The sequence below is a fragment of the Homalodisca vitripennis genome, chromosome 1, assembly GCF_021130785.1.
Source record: "Homalodisca vitripennis isolate AUS2020 chromosome 1, UT_GWSS_2.1, whole genome shotgun sequence".
NCBI lineage: Eukaryota > Metazoa > Arthropoda > Insecta > Hemiptera > Cicadellidae > Homalodisca > Homalodisca vitripennis.
The window spans coordinates 175,494,552-175,521,018 of record NC_060207.1 but is presented as its reverse complement, the minus strand read 5'-3'; the positions used below and the strand labels follow the sequence as shown (position 1 = coordinate 175,521,018).

Below are 26,467 nucleotides of genomic sequence, written 5' to 3'. Positions count from 1 at the left end.
ATCACATATAAGGCGCTTTCCACCAAGCTTGCGTTTTAACTACAGGAACAGATGGTGCCAAATCTGGACTGCACAGCACGTGATTATAATACTCCACACTGAACTGTTCCATTACCAATCATTTTTTTCTGAAGACTTTTGGGATACAAGGACAATCACATGACTGGTTCAAAAGCTATCAAAGCAGGACGAAACCAGATAGTTAAAATAAGTCAAAGCCACAGACCATCAAATATGGTGTACCACAGGAATCTACACTGGGGTCAGTGTTGTTTATTTTATACACAAATGACTTCCCTAAATATATGCAAAACTTCAACCAACTATGATGTATGCTTATGATAAAGTACTTGTGTAAGGGAGAAAGACCCAAAACACCTTAAATAGTTGCTTATACTGCATTAAATATGGCAATACAACATTACCAAGGAATCTTGTTAATAAAAATAAAAAAAAACAGATAGTTATAGGGAGAAATAAAGAAACCTCAGCAAGATTACCCGATTTGGAAGAAACTACCACCTCGAAGTACCTATACAATATATGGCCATCTTGCATGGACTGACCACATAGATTCCATGTGCAACCAACTAAGAACAGCACTAAAAGTAATCTGCAGGATAAAATATACATCTGACACAGCAACAGCCAAGATTGCCTACTACTACACCCTCTACGAATCTCACCTTCAGAATGGGATTTCAGCTTGGGTAGTTACTACAGTGAGCAACCTGCAACGAGTCTCAGTCCACCAAAAGAGAACAATTTGGATTCTCAAGAGTCTTCAAATAAAAGCAAGAACTGAAAATACTTACTTCGGTGAATCTTTACAACCTAAAAACTGTCAACTTCCTTCATATTAAGTCATAAGAAGCAGCAAGAACCGGCGCACAAAACCACAATGACAAGATCAGACACGCATCTGATTACCAACTACCTGTGCATAGACTAGCTGCCACAAAGAAGAAACCGACATATGCTGGAATAAAGCTGTGGAACTAAAGAAGATCGATAAGCAACAGTTTAGACGAAATCTTAAGAACTAGCTGCTGGAACATTCTTTCTATTATCTGAGTGAACTTTATGAATGGGCTGACAACTTGATGCATTAAATTGTTGTACCCTAGTTCTTATCTCTATGATAATGTACGACAGAATGACAATAAAACAAAACCTTTTGACAATGTCACCCAGCAGTAAGAAATTCGACAAGAAAAACTCTGTTTTACCACAGAACAAATTTTTATACTATTATGGTTGTTTTCAATTTTTAACTTAGTTAAAAAATTTTCATGATCATCAATGCAATGTTAGAAATATTAGAAACATTTTTGGAACTCAACATGAACATAGCTTGAAATAACCTAAGTGATTGGATACAACCACCTCTAAAATAGCTCTTGAAATTTGTAAATATTCATCTCAAAGCATTGTTATTATGAATTATCTACTCTGTTTAATTTTCTAATTACATCTTCAAAATCATCATTCACAACAGAAGGCCACCACTTTCTGTGAACATTTGTCCACTATTGTCAAAATGCAAGACTTAACAACCACTATGATGTCAGTTTGCAGCTGTTGAACTAAGTGTGAACAAGCAGAATGCCGTTACTAGCACTGCAGTGTAATTACAATGAAACAGTACTTATTTTCTGGATGCGCCTTGTATATTCAAGCTCTAGAACCACTACACTTGGAAAAAATCATTTGTTACTTTAAAGATAGAATTTTTGTTTTGCACATTGGTGCCTTACAGTATTCTCTATTCTCTATGTGTAAAATAACCAAAGAGAAGATATTGTTAAGAATGAGATAAAATAAAATATTTCTCAACTAGTGTAAGAAATATTGAAATTAATTTTGACATAAGTAACGGGTATCTATAAGTAAATCCCGTTTAATAAATTTCTTAGACACCCTGAGTTGTTTTTTAAATGTACTTCTAAACAAACAAAACCAAAAGTGACTAACAAAGTAACCAATAAAATTGTTATAACTATGATTTGGAAATAGTACCAAGACTAGAGTGAACGAAATTTTTCAATAGTAAAATTGAAGAAAATAAATTACAGAACAGAGCTGTTTGATTGTGAGTTAGTAGAACAAAATAATAACACTTACTACGATACAAAACCAATGTGGCAGGAGATGACGGGCCGACGTAGCTCATCTACCGGCAACGCTAGCCCTTGAACCGCTGAAGTCCGTCAGTTAAAACACCATTAGTATCATTGTATTTCTTTCATGCAACATCTACTGCTTTAACGACTCATTCCCAACACCGTCACACAAAAACTAACTTTCAATAGCAGTCAATATTTTTGTCTGCAAATCTTAATACAACGCATCACTTGAAAAAGCAATTTTATCATATTGTTGTCATGCAAATAAATGATTAATTAAACCACACAATTTGTGATAATATCCTCACATTAATTGAACTAAAATCATTGTTATTGGGTTGTTATACTATGTAAGTATTTTAAAAACAAATTTAAAATATTAAGCAAAAAATTAAAATTACAAGATATTAGAATTTTTTTCATGTTATCCTCAGAACTTTAGAAATGTTTATTAAAATATTTATTAGAACACAAATATAATAGTTGAGTCAATATAGTTCAAAATTATTTCACAAGTTTAATATACAGTTTAAATATATAAGTTTAATATATTAGTGTTTTTAAATCAGTTATATACAACAAAACTTGTGTTAATTGATTCCACCATTTAGTTTTTTTTTGTATTTTACCCTTTTATCATGATGTAAATTTTTTGTAATAAATGTGTAATCAATTGTTCAATGATTTGTCTCTTTAATTTCAAACTACGATAATCAGTGTAAAATCAAACAAATATTCATACCCAAGCACAAGGAAGTGGTTAAAATATATGGGATAAAAACTTCAATATGATAACAGAGGTCTCATAGCGGTACTCATACCTTACCCAAATACAAGTGGTATCAGGCATTTGTCATCTCACAATAGTTAACTGTCTTTGCAAGTATCAATCAATCTTTGACACTTTCTTAGTCAAGGATCTATCAACTCTTAATTTCTAAAGCATTACAGAGAGATATTGTGAGTGAGATGAATTTTAATATTTAGCCATTCACCCATTTGGTATTGATCAATTCTTGATGGTACCTGTACTTTCCCCAAGTATTACAGACATAAATTATTATCATAATTACATTGAAAATTTTTCAAGTATCAAAAATGTTGTGTATATGCAAACAAAGGAAAATTTACAACAGTAAATCATCCTTTGATACTTTACTAGCAATGATAATTAATGTTATTTATTTAATTTATTGTACATATAATTCAAGCAAGTATCAGACACTTCATCAGAAGTTAAGTCGGTAAGCCAAATATTTGAAGACTGGCAATTAGGTTGCAAACGGCAACTTTTAATCTCTTATTTTTGTTATTGACTGATGTTGATAGAACTATTATTTCGCATGTCTGATGGCTGGTTTAAGTGTATAAAGCTAAAAAAATGATCTCGCAAAATAACTATCATATGATACTTTTACCCTTTTGGCACCCTCTCATTTTGACCCCTAATCAAAACTAGCACAACTGATGATCAATTTATTATTTAGGGAAAATTCCCATTTATATAAAATAACTAAGTTGTGTGCTTATACAATAAAAATTGGCCCTCAGCTCCTAGACTATTAAATGGTCCTCTGTAATTCAGTAAACTGTTTTAATTTAAAAGTAAATACTCAACTGTTGAAGTTTGATATCATTGAGTGTTGTTATTAGATGATTTTAGAATTATGACATTTTCAGGTTTCTTCTCTTGGAAGTTCAGTTATGCAATTTTGTAAGGTTGATATGTTATACAAAATTGTACACCAGCACAAAGTCGATATAGTAGGAATATCGAGGATTCTTGATACAGCAGTTCTTTTGCTTGATTCCATTATTTAAAAAAATATACTATTATAAAATAATGACCAAAATCAACAGGAGTGGAATAGTGATCTGTCAAAGCCGAATCTTGAACCCACTGAATCCTAAAATAAGTCTATCTATTCGCGGATGAAAGCTGATGATAGTACGCAAAATACTGATTGCAAAATCATGTTATTGTTGTACTTTCTGTATGAAAACATCCTAGGTAATTAACCGTATTAACAAATATCATAGTTTTCTAAATGATATTTAACTTGCACATCCTATTTCCCCTATTTCTATTTTTTTGTGTATTCTATCTATGATCATGCAGCGCTTCTGCTGCATTTAAAACGTTTGCTGCTCAGCAGTAAACAGAAGATAACTAATTTTTGTTATCTCGTAATTTGTTGTACAAATATGACCCCTATAAGAATATATATATATATATATATATATGTTAATAACTTGAAATGTTTTATGAAGGCAAAAGACGATTTAAATTTTTGATTGATCTCTACTAGTGGTATAATTTACTTTAAGAGCAACAAAACAAAAAAATGTATTGTTATCATATTGTTAGTAAAAAATAATATAGGAATTGACATTGAATTCAGAATCGAGACCTCTATTTTGCTATTGGAACCAGAATTGATTTTATTTTTTAATCAACCCATCCCTAATACGTATGTTAAGAAAAGAGCTTCTCAACTGAATTTCCTAGACTCAACTGGTTATAAATATCAAGTTTTGGATCATTGCAAAAAAGGGCACAAAAATTCTCAAGATATCCGATGTAACAGTTTCACAATTCACTTTCTTCACTGAAATTCTCAAATTCAATATCACATTAAATATTTTGAGATGATTTTGCTTCCTTTTAATTGATGGGGCTGTCGTCTTGTCTCTTGTTATTCACATACTTGTCATTTATTAAATTCAAAACAACAAAGACCTAAACTTTTTGATTAATACTTATTTTAACACAATTAGCAAAACAACACATAATAAAACATGAGTTTTGACAGATAACAAGAGCAGGATTACCTTTTCTGGATTGAAAGGTTTGCCTTGATGTAACAAAACATTATAATGAACACAATATATATATATATATATATACATGTGAGGGAAGAAGAGGAATGGCCTTCTAATTTGGTAAAAGTAAGTTTGCTCTTACTATCCTATCACAGCTCTTATTTTGCTGATCCTCACTTTAACAAACTACACAGGATTAGCAAAAACAAACTTTTTAAAACAACAAAGAAAACTCAATGATAGCAAAGCTCAACAATTCATTGAAAATTTAAAAACAACAGTTTATTATTTACTAAGCGACAGAAATGCAAAAGTTTTAGCCATAAAAATGCAATATCAGATCTAATTCCTAAATGTTTCTAAATTGGATTAGTTTAATTAAATTAAATATGTACTATTGAATAGTAATGGTGAAGTGGTGTTAATTTGATTTCTACTTCAATTGATGTAATGTTATGAGATTTAAAACTCAACCAAACGGACTGGTTACTAAGCCTAATAATGAATGAATCTACAATCTATGAGATGGATGAATTAATACTCTTGGGTTCAATGTATATCTTTCAATTAAGTACAAGAGAAATCTTTTGATAACTTAATCCCAAACCTATGATGTGTATACCCTAAGCTGAACTCAAAACTAAGTTCTTAACAGCTTTTAAAAACATATAGTTTAAAAATATAATTATTTTGAAAATCAAAAAAATTCAAATTTTATGTGGCACCAAAAGTAAGCAGTTTGATGCACAAAGAATTACTCTGGTAATCAATGCTGATAGAAATGTATGTGGTATAACAATCAATTGCTAACAAACAAAATGCAAAAAGCATTTAGTAAATAATTATATTATCTTAAGAGTTTGGATTTTATGTATCGGTTTTTGATGTGGAATAAACAATTGTTAAAAAATTGCAAAACACAACTTGTCTCAGATGGTAACTGTTTAGGACTGATGAACCAACATTACATAGCAGGTTCCACTTGTGGTCCTTTTTCTAGGCATCAAGAGAAATCAAATCAACTTAAAGAATTAATATTTAAATTAAAGAATTAATAATTAAAATATATTGACTTCCTGATTATTTTGTATTTTCTTGTAAAATGAATTGATATTAATTTATATCTATGAATTTTTTCATAAAAAATAATGTATAACACAACTTTGGAATGTTAAACAACTATCACAACTAATAATAATAAAAAACAAGAGGACCTAGATTATATCTCTGTGTAACGCCTGATTAAAAAATATACACTTCATTTATAATTCTCAAAATGTACTTACTTTTTCAGTTAATTAGTAGTACTTTTATTAGAATAATTTTATTAATCACTAAGAAAATTCTGAAAAAGTAATTTTTAAATAGTTTTATGAACACTCTCAGAAACATATTTTGGGAAGTCTGTATAAACTACAATGAGATGGAATTATTATAAAAGTATAAATGTTGAAGTTCAAAGTTAATGACATCTTTAAAAAATCTCATGCTGATTTAACAACTGTGCTCTCCTTACATTAATATTACTGATGCTTAGGAAAAGTATCAGCATCAGGAATTGATCAATAGACAATTGAAAATGTTAAGCTATGTTATTACTGATACCTGGTACTTGGGAGAAGACATTTCAATATAATGAAACATGCTATAATGTTCTCAATAGTCTACTTCTTAAAATACCAATTTATTTAATATAAGCGGCACACATTCCAAGATAAAGGTGACTTAAAACTGACTAAGTCTTCTGGAATGTTGTAACATACTGTAAAATTTCACTACCAAAAACATTACATTTTAAAATGTTGCATTATTTGCAAAACAAGACGATATTAGACTCAAAGCATTTATGTGCTTAAGTAGTAAAACAGCATATATTTTGCTTTTTTATTAGAATATATTTTATTTTGCATGCACTTTGAATACCTAACTGAATACATCAAGCACAAGGTTTGTTTAATCAAGACTGAAACTGGTTTTATAATATCCAATTGGGAGCTGGGAGCATCATGCCTTGTAGGTTGGTTTCCTGCAAATGGATTGGTTTGTTCATGTTAAGAAACTGCATTTCTCTACCTAAACTTTAATGAGTCAACCAGTCAGTTGAACTTTACTGTATTGTTATCTACAATCTTTTGCGCAATTGTGAGTTTATGTGAATGTTTTGCAATTAATGTTTCGTAAACTTTGAACTAAACACATGAGCCAACATCTCGCAGATACAAAACAATTTTATGATTTATTTATGAATTTGGTGAAGAAGAAATGCCTGATACTATTTTGTTTGTTTTCTTGTGTGGATTATCAGAAAAGGTATTGTCCGCCTATTGCACTGTTCTGACTGAAGAAACCTCCAATACAGTGGAATGGAAGCCATTGCCAAAACTGAATTTCTCTTTAAAGTCAAACAGCTTTAATAGTAGCTGGAAATACCTAACAGTATTCATTTAATTGGTAAAACTATCCAAATAGTTCCACAATTAAGTATAAAATTAATATCAGCTTAATCCTTTATAAAATCTTGTTACGAGTACAGGAACCCTGTTTGTAGTTCATCACAACATCTCAAAAGTTTAGTACCTTCCATAAAGTAGATTTGGTTGGTTCTTTGTGTGACTTATTCTCTCCACTGCAAAGACCATAAGATATAATATTTTCAGGCTTAAGCAGTAAAGAAATTGAAAGCAGTTTTGGAAAATTAGCAAAAGAAAACTTTACTGACATTTTCCAGGAGTGAAGGAGACTGTAACAAATGTATTTTAATAAGAAATATGTTGAAGAATATAGTGTTGTAGATTGGTTATTTATAAAATTGCAAATTCATTAACACCAGTTTCACTCTTCACCGAACAACCCTTGTATAAGTACTAGACTGATAAACATTTATATTACATCTAAACAGTTTTTAATTTTATTTTTTTCCAATTTGATAAGATAAATAGTTGTCTTATTTTTGAATAATTTAAAAATTAATGATTTATATAAGAGATCAAATTTAAAGAGAGACACTTAAAAAATTAAAAATATAAAATAAATGGTTATTACATTTAACCGATTTATTACAGTACTACAGTAAAATTAACTTTGTGTACTTTTTATATTCTTCCTTTGTGTGCAAAATTCAAACTGTTTAATGAGTGCTTTAGTATCTTGTAAATTTTTCTACAGCATTTTATAAGTGTTTTCTTCTTGAATGCCTACTCCTTGTTAATGTAAAAACAAAAGTACTTTGAGGATCATGTAAAATTTGTATATAAACTTTACCAAAGTACGCTTAAGCTCTAAGAAAATTATTTCCTTTTATCAGTTCAAATTCATTTCAATTCATATTAACAAACTAATAACATAAGTCACACATATAAAAAAGTAAATTATGTCCAATAACACTAAAAATACAATACAAAAAATGGTCACAATTTACATTTTTCAGTACTGTGCAAACTTGTTAGTGCACATGAGCCACACAATTAATATATTTGTTTCATGTCCTTTTGAATTTATATAGTCTCAGAACATTTAACTATCACAAAGCCTCTCTCAAAGAGAGACATATTATTATTGTCTCATTCCAGACAATGACTGTGGTCAATGTGGTTGAATTATTGCACTAGAGTCCTCTATGTCTACAGCTAAAAACTGTTTATCATTATAATTTATATTTGAAGGTGTTAGTATAAAAATATCTCAATTGGTTATTGAATTAGCATTAATCCCCTAAGGCAATGGTCATCACATAACGATGGTAAACATCTGTTACTATCTAGTTATAAATTCATATAATCCATTTCATAATCTACTTCAATAATACAATGATAATAAATAATAACATTTGATTATATATTTTCATGAATGGCCAATCCTTTAATCATAAAAATACGTCAAATAAAAACATTAACCTCTAGCACAAAATCTTCCAAGTTAGCAAACACAAAATTCAATGTGAACATATCAAACCCTCATTAACTAAATATGACTGCACCATTTCTTTTCCTTGGCCTTAACCATGGATATATAAAATAAAAATATATTCAAATGAGATAAATAATTTTAAACTGTCCCTGTTAAAATTGAATTATTATTTCTTTGTTAAATATACACTTACTATAGTTTTAATCTCACCTGCAGGTTGCGTATAGTACCAGATTTGTCAGGAATTGTGTGAATTTTATGCTATAGATTTTTCAGCTCAATATGGACTATTTGGAACTTAAGATAAATTCGTTCTGAATTACTGGACTTCAAATGTAGTATAAAAATCAAAGAATTCTTTAAAAAGAATAACAATATTAGAAACCATTATACAGAATATTCCAGAACTATGTTACAAAATTATATGATAAATGTAATTTTTTTTCAAAACTCCTAAAAATTGACATAATACTACACAAATTTGGACTATAAAATCAAATGTAAAAAGATATTACTTATTGATTTTGTATACCAAAATTCAATTCATAATTCCAATTTGTTTAACTAATTAAATAGAGCTTGTGTAATGTTACTATTAGGGGAAAAACAAACTTAATTACTCAGATACCTCTTTTAAAAGCTTACAAAGCAGATATTAATTTTTCTATGAGTTTGTAAGAATTCCCTGAATATTGATTGAATAATAATATAAAGATCTAGACAATGAGAATTAAATATAAGATTACATTCAATATTAATTCTTTACACTAAAATGCAGGGATTTTGTACTAATTGATTGGAGCTTCAGGTAATGTTACTACTGATAACTCACTCACTATGTTTTTGGCTTACAAACACACTGATCATTCAATCCTTTAAAAGAAAATATATAGTTGAAGTTTCTTTCGGAAGGGGCATGCGTAGTTACAGATCCATTATATTTAAAAAAGTTCAGAATTAACCTGTTAAATACATATACATTTTGTTCTATGGATTCTGGAATATTGTGTATATAAAGCAAACTTCTTAATTATTTTAAAGGAACACCTTCATTCAAATGTAAAAATAATCTAAATTTAAATAGGCACGCAAATTTTAGCACACAATTGTGGTGGCACATTGTGAATGTACGCACACTTACTAATTACCCTTTCAATTTCAAATTTCTAATTCAGTTGAATAATTAATTACTCTGAATGTAATTTTGTTAGTAATATAATTGTATGATAATATAATTTTGTTTCAACTTTAAATAATTTTGTATTCAATACTTACAAAATTGTAAAGCAAATTTGGAATATTAAATACAGTAGTTGTTCTTTTTTTATAGATAGCATAGATGTATTTATATTAAAAAGAATCATCAAAATTAACAAAAACATTTTACTTAACATTATTAAATATTAAAAGGGGAAAGTTTAAAATTTTAATGTTGTTAAAATATCTACTAGTAACTTACAAGTTTACTTATAGCCTGAATTTCATGATTCGTCTTGAAAAATTCCAAATTTTGCTGCCCATTGATGATATAGCTGTAACTCCTCCTGTAGTAGGAGAACATGAGAACTAAGATGAAATGTTGAATATAATACAACTTCTACCCAACTGAAAAACAACATTTCTTCAACAGATTGTTCGATTATGCATGAGTTCTATTTGAATTAAGAATCTTTCACAAGCACATATGAACATTTCTCCTCACTTGTTTCATGTACTGCAAGTTTAGATTACATAATACAATATTAAAACGAATATTCTGCAGATAAACACATCAATGATTAAACACTATATAGGTGTTAATACTTCAAATGCGATGAGGAAACAAAGTGAACTGAGCAGAAAATATTGTACAGTAATTTATATAAAATATCTATTTAATTCTTATGAAATATAACTGTTTGCCAGGAGATCAATTCACTCTGTTAACACAAAATCTACATACTGTAACAATAAAGCCCTGTATTTTGGATGGTTTTAGTATTTCTTACAGTAAAAATATGTAGCGCCAAAACATGGCTTAAAATTTTATTCCTAACAAATTAAAAAATATTCTAATTAGCCAATTTAATATATCAGCTAAGTTTGGTAGTCTAAGTGTAGATCCAAGCCCCATGATAAGTATTTTTATTCAAAATTAAAATTAAATAATTATTAAAAGAAAAGTTATCTAATGTATGGTTTAGGCTACTATGACTTTTTATGTTTAAACTGCTGAAAATATAGTCCAAATCTGTAACCCAGGTAAATTGTATTTTTTTACCAACTACACAGAAAAAATAAATAGATATTCTAAAAGTAATCAGAAGTAAAATGTTAAATTCCAAATAAATCTCCATTGTGTTAATCACGGGTTTAAGTTGATAGTCTTAACAATTTCTTTTTAGCTCAAAAAACATGAATAAATTTTCTATAAAAGTATTCAGAAATTAATGTTAAATTCCAAATAAATCTACACTGATTTAATAATGGTTTTATTAACTGCATTAGAACCCAAATTTAACATAACTTTTCAATAAAAAATTCAAGAAACAGCAGTTAAGAACAATAATCGTGTTTCTGGTAAACATTACTAAAAACAAGCAAACACAGACCTGTACAAACTTCAGAAAATTAAAAATATATCTGAATCTTAGCTATACCCACATACCACTTTAATAAAGAACGTTTGTTTGACCATGGCTAATACACATGCACGCGCGTGCGCGCACACACACACACACGCACGCGCGCACACACACACACACACACACACACACACACACACACACACACACACAAAACCCACCTACTTACTCCAGGGACACCGAAGGACGAAATTTATTGCAAAATTGAAACAGTTTTTCATTTAGAATAATTGCCCCTTGATATGTAATAGCTCTAAATAAAAACTGTTATTTATTTAACTTAATTTTTTTTACGTTAGTGTATCATTAAGTGAAGTGAAAAAAACACCCTCCTCACTGATTCTGGGGGCATTATACATGTTAGACAGGTAAACAAGATTCTAGTGTTGTTATACAAATTTTGGAGCTTGTCACTGATAAATGTCCCAAATATTTAAATCATTATAAAACCACCTTAACATCAATAACAACTGCCCTTAGAAATCATCCTGATATTGACGGTCACTGGAAACACCTCTGACATTGACATTATTGTTACAAGTAAATGTAACAATTGTCATAAAAAAAAATTAAAAAAAAAAATTAAAAAGCATTATGTCAGAATTACTCAGACATTGATAATTATATTGTCAGTATATTTGTCCAATTAATTTAATATTATTGATAAATTATACTTTTCCAAATATTTTTTAATTTGTAAGAACTGAATTGAACTCCCTAATTAAAAAAATGCCTTCATATATCTCCTATTTACGATCTTATAGTATATGTGAGGACCATATATAATGGTCCAAAATGAGAATTTCAACTAGGCCACCCTACAGGTAGCAATCATTGGAACTGCTATCACATGATAATTCCAATTACTTTTAAATAGGAATGGACATTGAGGACAGGACCTGTATCCTCAGACTATATGCCTAGATTATTTATGATCTCATATATATATATATATATATATATATATATATATATATATATATATATATAATACACAAAATGGGTAAAAATAAGAATTTTAACTAGGGCACCCTAGACTTGAAGACAGGGCACCTTAGACTTATGTGACTTGTGTCATACAAACGCCAGATATACATGACTGTACCTATGTGACTGTCCCTGGAGTAAAGGCCTTATAAACTTACATTTGTACTCACACATACATGTAGATATACCGATGAAAATTTTTAAGATTCTGATCTTACTTCAAGTGGTTCAAAATAGATATGTATCTAAATAAAACCTAAATTATATTTCTTTTTGACATCAGAATCTTTTGAGTAAACTATTTATGAAGAAAAAAGTAAACCAAGTTAATTTTGAGTTTAAATTTATTTACTCTATTCTATATTGCGTTTTCGGTAATTCTATATAGTAGTTTTATTTCAAGGGAGTGATCAATAATAATTAATAAAATTATTTCAGTAAAATTGAAGTTTCCTATATTTTAACTAATAATACTTACCAATGCAGTCATAACGTTTATTACGTAAATATTCAAATTTTAACTTAAGATAGTTGAAAACAAATAAGAAATTAACCTGTAAATAAAATTGTGAATCTTATATCTCTCTAAACTAAATAAGTTACTATAAAATTGTACTTGTAACATTTATACAATAATGAGTACAGTGTTGCTAAATCAAAATTATAAGAGGGGAGAGTAGGTTGAATGGTTGATATTCCAAAATATAAAAAATAAATTAAAAAATCCTGATTTCAGTGAAAGGTTTGTAACAATATTACACTTATTTATTTATTTAGGCATTTTTTATAAATAAAAAAAAAAAACATTTAAATGTATAAGATACTAGAGAAACTGGACAAATTCAGTATTTGGTGCTAATACATTATACTTAGAAATGAATACCCTTAATAATGAAAACACTAACTAAAGAGAACCATAAAGATTGATTAAAATGGACTACTGGATAACGTCACATAAAAAATAACAAAGCTATTTCCCCATTACTAATTTTGCTAAGAGAGGAGAAAGTTTTTAACATTTGGTACATTATGCATTCTTGCTCAACTGACCAATCATGGTAGTAAGGTAGTATAGGCCCCAACCATTGCACGATAAAAATCAGAGAAAAAGAAAGTGTCTGTTGAGTTTGGCAACACTGATTAAATATTGTGAACTCAATAGGATTATAATTAAATGATTCAGACCTTTACAACACTGTTAAACTCGAAACATTCTTACGCTCTTATTTGTAGTCGTAGAATTGGTAGTTATGACTCTTTTAAAATCTATAATTAATAAGCATCTCAATGATTTTAAGTTTTTCTTGTGATGTGAGAAATTAAATCAACAAATTTTTTATGCATATTAATCATATGTTTAAAATGAAATTTCTTCAATGATTTTAGGACTAAATAGGATGTTATAAAGGTGTTTGCAATTAAATATTTTTCTTATGAGACAAAAATAAAGATGGCTCCCATTACAATCAGCCCTTATATATCAATTGTCATAGTTATGTGACTTCTTCCCATGTGAATATTAACAGCTCACTTTCAATATTTGTCTGAACCTTAATCTGGTGCAATGTCCTTCTTCAATATATTACGTTTTTGTATTGACGTTGTGATATTTTTAGTCGATTTCATTTAACTCTTATTTTTTAAGAAACAATATTGTAAGAAATGTGTTTTATAACTAATGTGATGTTTCTCAACATTTTGTTTCTGAAATCACTAATATGAACACACTCTAAGTGTATTATAACACCTTGGTATTTTTGGTATTGAATATGTCTGGCAGATAGGAATTTTCAATGACTAGTTAAACCAAGTATTGTACAGATACCATTATTGTGCAAACTGGAAGAGTACATTTAGTTGATCTCCCAGGTACTCTGATAGTATTAGTCTCGTTTAAGTTGTCTTATAAAATTAAATTTTCAAACAATTATGAGTATTTCAAATATTTTAACGTACTGCAAAAGAATTTAAAACTCGAGTTTCATGTTAAAAAAACATTATTTATTCCATATGTCACAGAAATTATATACAGTGGAATTCTCTTCACACATTAGTGGAACAGTAGAGCTTATGATCTTCCCCTATTCCTGAATCACCTTGGATAGAAACTGTATCTTGAAAATTCCTAACAACACATAACATATGTTACTTAGACTTGGGTTACTATTCAGATATAATGTTAAATAATAATCAAGTGATATTTAAATAAAAATGTGGTAACCCGTCACTTGTATATGAAGTTTTCGCTCAGCCCATAACATTTGTAAAATACAGTAGTCATTTAAACAATGAGGTGGTATTTGATAATGTTTATAACTAAAACCTGTTTCTCACACAAGAAATAGCAGAATGTTTTTCAGCCTCTGAGTGTATTATCTTGGGAAGTTGTCAATGGTATTCAATAGGATTGTAGCTTGTATAGTTGTATGAATTATTCTCAACAAAAAATAAGCTTTTTCATTTCATTATATTAAGTATTAATATTAAAAATAAAGTTTTTACTCAATATAAACAATTTTAACAGCTAAGATTTACTTCAAAGAAACAATTTTTCTCAGACAGACCAATACAACAGTATTGTAATATTGTATACAAATATTGTTGTGAGGAATCCCAACCACAGATTTGTTGGAAATCTAATTAGAACTTTGTTACCTATACTTTACTTTTTAGCGACACTGTACTCATTATCAAAGAATACTCTGAAATATTTAGCGCATGATAAACATTTATTTAGAAAATTTTGTTTGCAAACTGAAAATTTGGTATCACTCAGTATTGTCAACTGCTAACTTCCTTTAAAGATCGAAAGAAAACTTCAATTTACAACTAAGCTTTTAACACAAAATCTATTCAATAAGTCAAACTAACAATAGATTCAGATAAAATCAATTCAATTATCAAAATATTTTCAAACGAAAAGTTTTAAACAAGTGTTGTCTTTAGTAATATGTTAAATGTCATGAATTACATCAAGAATTGTACCATCTTTAAAGCGTTAGCAGTTCACAGCTATTGCTCATTCACTGCCTAAATAAATAAAATTAACTCACCTGTTCTCTGCGCAAGTTTTTCTCTTCTTTCTCCCGTTTGCGTACCTCCAACAAGAATTCGTTAAAGAGGCTTTCCCTTTCTCGCATCTTTTCTATATTCTTGAAACGGTCATCTTTGCCATATTTTTGGGCAAAGTCTCCAAATGAAGATCTGAAAAATTATTTTCCAACTTAAAATATTCAATATTTATTACTAATAATTATAATTTGTTACTATTTATTAATAAATCTTTTTAAGTAACTGTTTCAGTTTGTAATATAATTGTATATGATACTAAGTAGCCAATATTATCGTACACCCCAGGTGAATAAAATTTTGATAGAAAATCAATGTTAATTCAAAGGTCAAATATTTGAGATAAAACATGTAGTTAAGATTAAGGGATTTAAAAATATAGAGTACACAAAAAATAATGTTATTTCACAATCGAGTAGGAAAAATTAGAAAATCTAAAAAATTGAATGCAAACAAAATTTAAACACATAGTATACAGTAGAACCCCTCATATCCGGCCACCACGGGACCGAGCCCCTGGCCGGATAACGATTCGGCCGGATAAACCAACCTACAGTACACAGCACTTGACGAAACAAAACAATTGTACTGTACTGTACTAACCGCACTGGAAATAATCAACGAACTGTTTACAGGTTAAACCTATTAGCGCAACTGAGGACAACACAGGAAAATGTAAACAAATAGATACACAAAAATAACGCAAGAGTCGTGGGAGACTAGTGCGTGCAACTGCGCGTCTGCAAGCCGTGGTAAATAAATTTCGATATTGGCTTCCGGGAAGTGGCCGGATAAACCGAGGTGCGGTAAAACCGAGGCCAGATATGAGGGGTTCTACTGTAATGATAATTTAAAGGTTATTTTTTCAGTATCTTGTATTGTCCCCTCTCGCATTTATAACAGCTTGCATACATGTTGGAGGTGATGTTGAGGGATGTTTTCCAAGCTGTCATGTTGCTAGGTCCTGGCAAGAGAGCCAACACGCCTTTTCAGCTTGTCCCAAACATGCTCTAGTGCAGGGGTTTACCACCGTTTTGAACCTACTACCATTTCGTAGCTGAAATTTTGGCTATCTACAACCGTAAATTGCAATTGAGGGGCGAGGCGTTCAACACCACTAGATAAAGCTTGTATCCTGTGAAAAGCTGTGGTTTTATTTTATGGTATTCTCTCATTAAATATTTGATAAAAACTAAATTTATTCTTCCACTAATAAAGTACAACAGTAAAACCGATAATAAGTTATGTGAAGACAAAATCAAATATAATATTTTTAATTGCATTGTTTACAAATATTGAAGATGGGGCTTGTATTGCCTATTCTTAATTCATTCATTACATTGAGAACACACAACCAATACTAATAACTTTTTATTTTTGTGAGGCCTTTTGATAGTAAGGCTATCTTCAATACTAATAACTTTTTATTTTTGTGAGGCCTTTTGATAGTAAGGCTATCTTCATCAGACACATCACTAAAGTGATGTACTTAAATAATGTCAATTGTAAAAACTTACTTTCCATGCAAACTCGCTTCCTCCATCAATCTCCTGTACTCATCTTTCCGTTCCTTCAGCTTGTTCCTCTTCTCCCTGCGCTCTTCCTCTGCTCTCTCCTTGACGTACTTGTCGAACACCTGCTTTCGCTCCTTGCTGGTCAACAGCAGGTAGCGAGGGTCGAACACGATCTTGTGCAGCTCCTTTTCCCACGTACTGAATGCTGATACCTAAAAATATCATTTTTTTTAAGGATATGTTTAACCAAAATTTGAATCTTTAATATAAAACAGAAAAGAGAAAGAACAGAAAGGACTTATCTAGTTAAATAAGTCCTTCTTAAACTTTAAAGTCCTAAATAATTCTCGAATTAGACGAAATGTAACATGTATAATTAATACACTGGGTCATTCAATATCAAATCAATACATGTTATATACATAACCACTTCAGAATTTGATGAGATTTGTTATGAAAGTAGTCCTCGTGTATATTAGGAAAATTGGCAAATTTCCCCTAAATATTTCAAACAGTTTCAAAATTACGGCTAAGTGAAGTTTATAAAGATCCACAATAAAACTGCAATCAACATATTTTGAAATCACCATATCTTTTATCCCAATTGAGATAGAGGGATGGGAATGGCGTCAATTTTACTCAGTTTTAAATTATCGTTCTTTTAATGTACAACACAACATATTTTGTCTTAGTTTTTTATCCAATTAAAAATTTGGATTCTCTCAAAAAGTTTATTTTTGAAAATCATTAAAACTATCCTATGAATAGTTTATATTATTGGTAAGTGATTCTCACAATTTCAAGTGGAACGCTAATATGATCGTAGTTAAATAATAATTTAAGAAAAGATGTTAGCACAATGTTTTGTAAAAACATCGTACTATAATATACACTTACTTTACTAAATTTCATTATGATGGTGATTATTATCATACATTAATTTTGTTTGATGTAATAATTTCTAAATTTATTGTTTGACATCATATACAACTCCAAAAACAAAATTCTTTATTGTTTAGGTACTTGGTTCTTATCAGAATATTGAATGTTTTTAAATGATAAACAATTCATCGCAGTAATTACTGCGGAAGAATGTTGAATTGTCTACAGTAAATTTCCATCATCATGATGCCCAATAACAGCTTATGTTTTCTTAAATTAATTTAATCCAAACAGTATTATATAAATTCCAATTTTTTCTAAATCTAGATCTAGGCCTACCTCCTTCTCAGCCAACATCTCCCGGAATGACTTGATGCGTGTCTCCAGAGGTACGATGGCCCGCTCCCGTGCTGCTCGCACCTCCGCCTCCATCGCTGCCTCCTTGCCAATATCTATCTGCTTCTTTTCACTCTCTGTGGCACTGGTCTCCACTGCAACAACATTTCATTGCGATTATTATCAATAATACGATTAGGTAACATTTTAACTTTCATACTTGTCTGATATCAAACTTGACATACACTCACACACATTATCAATAATAAAATAAAAATAACACATATATATCTCAGTTAGGTATTCATAACTTTCAGATACTTAATTAATCTAAAAAATTTGAAAATTGAAATAACTTTAGCTGACTCTGCTGAATGATCTTGCAATGAATCTGGATCTTATTTTCTTTCCAGAATTGAACCATGATCACATAGTTTAATTAGGCACACTGAAGTTACTTACAAAAAATTTAATGTTTTATTTTAGTGAGTGTATGACTCGACTAGAGAAAAATATTTTGTCACACATGGGTTGGGAATGAGATTGCTCACGTTTACTGGTGTCCAGCTTCTGTTTCTTAGCAGCCTGGGCCTCAGTCTCTGTAGTGCTGTCACGTTTGGTAGCCTGGGCTTCAGCAGTCTGGGATGTCTCGGGAGGACTGGCCACCATCTTGTCTACATCTGCACGCCCCACCAGCTCCTCAGGCCTCTCCCACACGCTTGTGCGTGATGAGGGGTTGTAGAAGAACACCCTTCCATCACCAGTCCATACCACACACCTGTGTACATGCCATTGTAAATGGATATTCTAATTATTTCTTAATTTCTAGCTTTGAGAGAAAATGTATCTACCAGCTCCTCAGGCCTCTCCCACACGCTTGTGCGTGATGAGGGGTTGTAGAAAAACATCCTACCACCACCAGTCCATACCACACACCTGTGTACATGCCATTGTAAATGAATATTTTAATTATTTCTTCTCTTCTAGCTCTGAGAGGTAATATATCTTTGAGGAGTTAATGAGCTTTACTGTTGTGTTTTGTATCATACAATATGTTTGTTAAACATCAATTGAATAAACTATTTAATGTAAGTTTAGAAAATTCTATAAAAACGTCAATACTACAATAAAATATACAAACTGTTTAACAGTTTTGGTTAAATTTAATAGTTAATAAGTTTAAAATGTTACAAATAAAAATATTTTTTATCATATACAAAATTAAATCTTTCACGTCCCTTTTACAAATTGTATTTTTTAATCTAAAAAATCTATAGAATAAAAAATGACAACTGTATTTAAGGAACAATATTCTGTAATTAGTTATGTGATTGTTACAAAGTAATTTTCAAGGAAAATGTTTATATAAATTTGGAAATACATATACAGTAACAAACATTTTAAGACTTAAATTTGGATGGTTCTACTAATATATTTTTGTGTAATACAGGGTGCATTAGGAAAGTAATGCACATCTTCTAAGAAAAGTAGAATTATTCATTTTATTGTTACAAATGGTTAAAATTCTTCAAAATAGTTTCTTTCTGCATCATGACACCTACATAGATGATTCTGGGTCATTCCATGTAAAACCAACAAGGCACTCAACCTGGCCATTTCATATTTGGTTGAAACTTTGTGTGTTTATAAACTCTGAGATCCAGAACTAAAATATAATTTTGAAAATTTCTATCCCTAATAGCTTTTTAGTTACAAATATTCAAAAATCACAAAACGAGTTTTTTAATATTCACTTAAAATTTAAAATCTGCTGTGGTTCATTAGTGACAGAGAGCTGAGAGATGGCTCATTAAAGATGGTTTTATGGGCTTTAATTTGGTACTCTACCTAAATTATTTAATTTTTTTTAGGCAAAAAAAATTATTATTGAAACTCAAAAAATGTGTTTCAAAAATGTTTTGAGTTGGTGTTTTAAAAGTATATGTATTCCCATCACATTATCCAACCGGTCCGAGCACGCTGCGATAAATAGTCGCGTCACAATATAATCATGTGCATTACTTTCATAATGCACCCTGAAATTGAAAGATATGTAACTCACTTTCGTATCAAGAAAATAAACTGCAATTACATGGAGAACAACAGAACAAACCAATCATCTCTTCAGAAAATTTTTCACAAACTTGCCATCACATCATTCTCACCCAAAACCAATAAAAAAACAAATGATCTGAAAATCCATTTTTGTTTGTTTGTTTTTGAGTTTCATCCCACGTAACTACTCAGCCAGTTACCACTGGACCCTACTGCATTTGAACATTTATAACTGGTTAGTCCTCTTCAAATTACCTAAGTGTAGTTATTATTATAATTAAAAAAAATGTCAACTGCTTAGGGAAAAGCTAGGTTAGAATATGTTTTAACCAAACCTAGCATTTCACTTTCACTAACTTAACAATCTGACTATCACAGTTGAAAATGTAATTTGTTGCACATTAATAAGTAAAGATGCAGTAACATCAGCAATTATGTATATTTTGTAATGTTTTTAGTAAGTGGTATTACTAAAAAACATAACATAAAAAGACTCTGTAATACAATTTTTTAACCTAGACTTCAGTAAAAATAACGCAAGAACTTAAAAAGAAATAAAATTTGACACAAAAATAAGTTAAGACAAACAAAATTGAATTAATTTTACTGAGAAATGCCTAGGGACAAGCACTTGATGATCTCTTGTCATATGCCCTCCTTAGTAAGGGAGGAGATGAAGGTGGATAAGGCTAAGTTGAAAGGAGACCATGATTGTGAGGAAGTACTCATGCTAGGAGGTTGATGGAGATGATGTGAGTTTCATCATTTATGTGGTGTGTTACAATATGATAGTGGCAAAAAGGGTAGAACTTAAAGAAGATGGAGAGGGGTAAAATAAGATTTTTTGTAATGGTCAAAACTCACCAATCAGATCAGTACAGGAGAGTTACTTGAATTACAATAAAAATGTAAACATAATAAGCAGAAGATCTAGGCACACTAATACTAAATTACTGTCTTTCGTAAAAAAAAACACAAAAATTTCAAACATTTTAATTGGACACTCTTAAATTTAAGAGAACTAAAAGATCAAATATATGAAATTGAAACCTTGTCAGAAGAGGAGAAACCTACATACATTTGTCTTAGTATGAGAGCACAGACTCTCAGAAGAAAGGTTAAAGATTACTGAAATACAATATTATTCTTAATACATTTTTGCAAGACACCAAATAAGGATATGGTGTGTATTAATTTATAAAAGCAATACAATGCAAAGACATAAATTACAAACATGTAAGATTCTTAAAATAAAAATGAAACTAAAAAAAGATAATAAGAGTTATATACAAACACTCTGATAGTGACATTGACATTATTTTTTGTTTCTAAATCTAAGCCAATTATTAAACAAATTCAACTCATACATAGCCCTTCCATAGGGGAAAAGCAAGTAACTGAGACTCCCAAATATCCATAGGTAGTCTACATAGGATAGAAGAAATGTATGTCACAAAAAATACCTTGTGATATCTATTCACTTAATCAAGTAACACAAAAATGCTTTTAAGCGGGTTGTGCTTACGCTTGGATGTAGCTGTATCAAGATTCTAGAACCATAAACATTTACATCAGAATATCGCTGTATCAGATCTAGGTTTAATAAACGGATACACAGAGTATCAAGGTCCCAACATAACATAAAGAGAGGTAGCATACAGACTTCCCTTTTACTTTTTTACTCTAAAATCAACAGATCTTTCCCCCTGGAACAAGAGGAACCTATCTACCAAGTTTCTTAAAAGTTTGCACTCATGTTCTGTGGCAGACCTGCTGACAAAGTGACCTGTAGTCAGTCTGCAGCAAATTCAACTGTGCATGATACTCAGTGCCAGTTTACATCCAAAAGATTCAGGCTATTCAATTTTGCAAACACTACTAATTGAGTGCCTTAAGACATTGAAATGTCAGCAAAACTTTTTGTAGCGATCAGAACTAATTAACCAAGTGTCAAAACAAGCAATAATTGTTTCTAAAACTTGGTAAATTTTTCTTAACAAAAGAAGAATCAAACTTACCATGGAGTCCCAGGAACAGGAGTGCTAGAAACTGGTTTTGATTTGTCTTGAGCTTTTTGTGCTTCTTTTGCCTTCTCTTCTTCCTCTTCTTTCTTTTTCTTGGCCAGTTCTTCTTGTGCTTTAGCCTCAGCTTCTTTTTTACTCTTTTCTGCCAATTCCTCTTTCTTCCTGTCTTCTTCGTCACTAACATGCCACACATATATAGATTAATCCCAATTGTAACAAAACTGACAAAACACACAAATGGACATGCATCAGAGCTTGCGCAGGTGCACGCGCCCAAATACACACAATCTTTACGCTAGCACCATTAATTGTTTGTCCAAGTTAAGTTCTTGCACTATTTAAATTAAAAATAAAGACTCGATAGTAATAATTTATTATATAAAAAATAAAACATGCATAATTAAATAAAACTTTATTAGATAAATAGGTAACAAATATTTTAAGTGTATCAGTAGTGTGTCAATTTAGTAATTAAGTAATTATTGCTAATGGATAGAAAAATCAGCAGGCTTACCTTGAAAACTTCCTTCTAGGTTACACTGATTTGAAAGGAACACGAGACAAAAAAAGGACACATACTTAGAAATTTTAGGAACTGGAATGCTCTCTACTGTCTAAGAAAGATTTCAGTGCAATTGTTAATCTCCAAACATGTGTACTTTTTTGTCTCTTAATATGTTCCTGTCAAATCAGTGGACCCTAGTTGATTGCACTGCAATCTTTCTCAGCCAGGAGAGAGCATTCCAGTTTCTAAATATTCTAAAACATCTAAATATGTGTGCTTTTTTATCTCTTAGTGTTCTTTTCAAATCAGTGGACCCTAGAAGGAAGTTTTCAAGGTAAACCTGCTGATTTTCCTATCCTTGGCTTTCAGCCTTACTAATTCAAACCTTAGTACTTAGTTAATAATTCTATTATATCTTTTTTTTTAATTCAGTAATTGACAATTTAATTAATGTTTTCTAAATTAAACTAAATGTCTAAGAATTTCATACATTATCATTTACTATTTTTAAATCATCAAAATGAGAGACGGCAAAAAGACTAATGATTTAAACTGATTTAATAATATTGTTTATACTTTACTTCTTTCTAATTTAGTCTAAGGAATTAATTAAAGACTGCTTGGTTAAGGAAGTTCTCAATTAAACACTACATTTTAATACCATCAAAGTAAGTAGTGTTTTAGTCTGGTCTAAATGTTAAGAATTTTTTGTTTATATTAACTCATTAAAAAAATAATTATACATTTTTAAGATCTTATACACCTTACATTGTGAAATTTCTTGTTATGCTTAAATAAGATATGCACACTTCAAGACTCTTGGTTATGTTCAATGAACTCATTTGTTTATAATCATTATATTCCAAGTTTACTTTATCAATATACCTGTCAATGGCATGAAAAGAATTAAACCTATGTATTAACCCATTGCGGATCAACGACGTGAGGGTGACGCGGAGCGAGGCGTGGACCAAAAGCACAATGACGTGACCCTCACGCGGATGACGTGGTACGGATGACTCATTTGTTTTGAACGCTTATCGCTGTTATAAGCCTCGGAGATATTTATAGTCAGTTTTCCTGGACTGACTTCCTATCTTATCTCTGATACTCGTCCACAAATACTCCCTTCGTTATCGGTCAATAACGTTTTTATTTGCGACAAATTGTTTGTCTGAGGCGTACAGTCGTGGCGTTCTATTTTCCTTTGCCTCGTGTGCGTGTACGTAAATAAAATGGGTGACAATTTACGATCATCTGAATTAGATAGACTATTATTAGAAAGTGGAAGTGATGAAAGTGATATCGATAGTGTTATTGAGGATGGAGACGGTTCTATCACGCGTATTTGTCCACGTTTTCATAATTACGCGGATACTAATGTTGACAGTGACGAGCGGGCTAGTGACCATGATTCAGATGTTCAGACTATTTCAGACATTGTTCCTGGGACACCACCGGATGTGGAAACTCTATTTCAACATCATTTCAATATCAATAAAAACGCTCAAAGTAGTGCTTCCGAGGATATTTATGAATATACTTGAATATACTTCTAGTATAATATACTTGTCTAATATGATCTGTATAATGTTTATATAACATAAATAACAACATAAACAAACAAAACATGTATAATTAGCGAGCGCGCTAAGCAGGCAGGTAGGCGTGCAAACACTGCGGGTGCTGCGTAGCAATACGGATTAATTCGTACTCTAAGGCCCGCGCACGCGCCGTTTTCACGATCCGCAATGGGTTAATGTATTTGCATTCAGCAACTTACTTTTTCCTATTTATATGAGACTAATGCATTTTGTTGTGCTTGGAAAGTTTTGATAACCTGTCAAATGCTAGGCACTGGAAGCATTAGCCTCATAATGAAAGGGCTTGGTACTCAAAAGATTAAAATCCACTCTAAAACACTGTTCTGAAACTCTCATATTTGCTTAAGGATGGATAAAAATTCAAAATGGAACATTTTTTTATATTATGTTTGAAATCTTCTATGTTTTCATGCTGTACATCTTGGCTTACTGTTAAAACCGCAACATCTTTGTCCCACTGTTCAATTATTTTTATTTTATATGCCAACAATAAAACCACACTTTTTTCTAGAGCTCACCATGGTACAATATGGACTACTTTAAATATTTACATAATTGGGATATGAAAGACAAACTTATCAGTCTAGTGACATCACACAATATCGTCATTATAAGAACTACTACTGCACCTGTTTTACAGTTGGATGGATGGACTGCTGTGCATGACAACTGAATAGTCATTGTTCATAGGAATATTTTTACAACTAAGATATTCTTTCGAAATGATCAGGATAGTTGGAGTTAGGGATTTCTACTGTATATGTTAACTTTGAAATAATACTAATTCCCACCTGTCTGCTTTGGAAGCCCCAGTTGAGGTCCCGTTGACAGCTGAGATCTGAGGTGATTTCTCACCATCAGTAGACGAACCATCGTCTGATCCAGGTGGTTTTGTTGCACTGATCTTGGTGGTGGCTGCAGCCGAGATGACTCCAGCCTGAGGCAATGTTGATACGCCTTGAGCTGCAGCTAATTTGGCAGCTACAATAACAGACATGCAGCACAAACTTAATGAAAATATATTTATTATCACTTATTTAAATTTTACTACTTATGACTAAATGTAACTGTATGGTAACAGTTTGCTGCTGAAGTTCTTGGTGCTGTCTCCATAGGTTGATAAACTACTTGTGTATATTTCTCTATTTTCATCGGAAATGCTGATCTCAGCACTTTTTCCATAGCTCAAATTGGTCACAATCACTGGACAACAGCCAGCTCACAAGTGTTTGATTCTGAACTAAATTTGCTCTAATTCTGATTGTTCTTTAATTCTTAGAAGTATTGAATTAACAATCTGTTCAATGTTTCCCACTCATGAGCATTACATATTAGACCTAAAATGTACTGTTTCTATCGAGTTATGTGGTTGAGATTTCTACTAATTCAAAGTTAAAAGCCAAACAAACTTTATTTAAACTCGCAATGGAAACCAGTTTAGTAGTCACCAAAGCTGCTGGAAAGAAAGTGGTAGGACCACCGGGTATTTCATAAGTTTAGATGCATTGAGTATGAAATAAAATAAATAATTAACAAAAACAGGTCTATTTGTTTGATGTTGCAAAGGATGATAAATTCAAATTCCAGATATACAAAAATGATCAAAACATATGGAACTCACTCTCTAAATCCTTGAGGGGCTGTGGTTTCTGCCAAACACTCTCACCCAGCTTGGCATTGTAGTAGTAGAGCTTTCCGTCGGGAGCTCTGTGTTCTGACCACTCTGCCGCACGAGCCACAATTTCCGGGTCAATCTGCAAATAAAAATAAACATTCAATCACGTTTTAAAAAAAATTACATAATTATTTGAGAGACAGTTTCTTTATTTAATTTATTAATAACCTCTTAGTAAAAGAAAAAAAAATGTTTGTTATTAAATGTTTCAATCTATAATTTACTGTCTCTTTTCAAAAAATGTATTGCTATTTACATTTTATGTGAGTAGTTACAAATTAATACACAAAATGTTATAAGAATAAGAATAAATTTATTTTATGTATTTATCAAAGGT

The 26,467-nt window shown here is 30.6% G+C and overlaps 1 protein-coding gene across 3 annotated transcripts in view; it reads right to left on the bottom strand.

The window, feature by feature from the left end:
• The window catches only part of LOC124352756 (transcription elongation regulator 1), a 72,627-nt gene that overhangs the window by 21,216 nt on the left and 24,944 nt on the right, over nucleotides 1-26,467 (bottom strand). For all 3 annotated transcript variants that reach the window (XM_046802415.1, XM_046802413.1, XM_046802414.1), the window contains exons 7-13: nucleotides 26,077-26,209; nucleotides 25,247-25,436; nucleotides 22,341-22,523; nucleotides 18,819-19,045; nucleotides 18,271-18,422; nucleotides 17,053-17,261; nucleotides 15,520-15,670 (exon numbers count right to left, since the gene is read on the bottom strand). In XM_046802415.1, coding sequence (XP_046658371.1) covers nucleotides 15,520-15,670; nucleotides 17,053-17,261; nucleotides 18,271-18,422; nucleotides 18,819-19,045; nucleotides 22,341-22,523; nucleotides 25,247-25,436; nucleotides 26,077-26,209 — 1,245 coding nt within the window. The remainder of the gene's footprint in view (nucleotides 1-15,519; nucleotides 15,671-17,052; nucleotides 17,262-18,270; nucleotides 18,423-18,818; nucleotides 19,046-22,340; nucleotides 22,524-25,246; nucleotides 25,437-26,076; nucleotides 26,210-26,467) is intronic.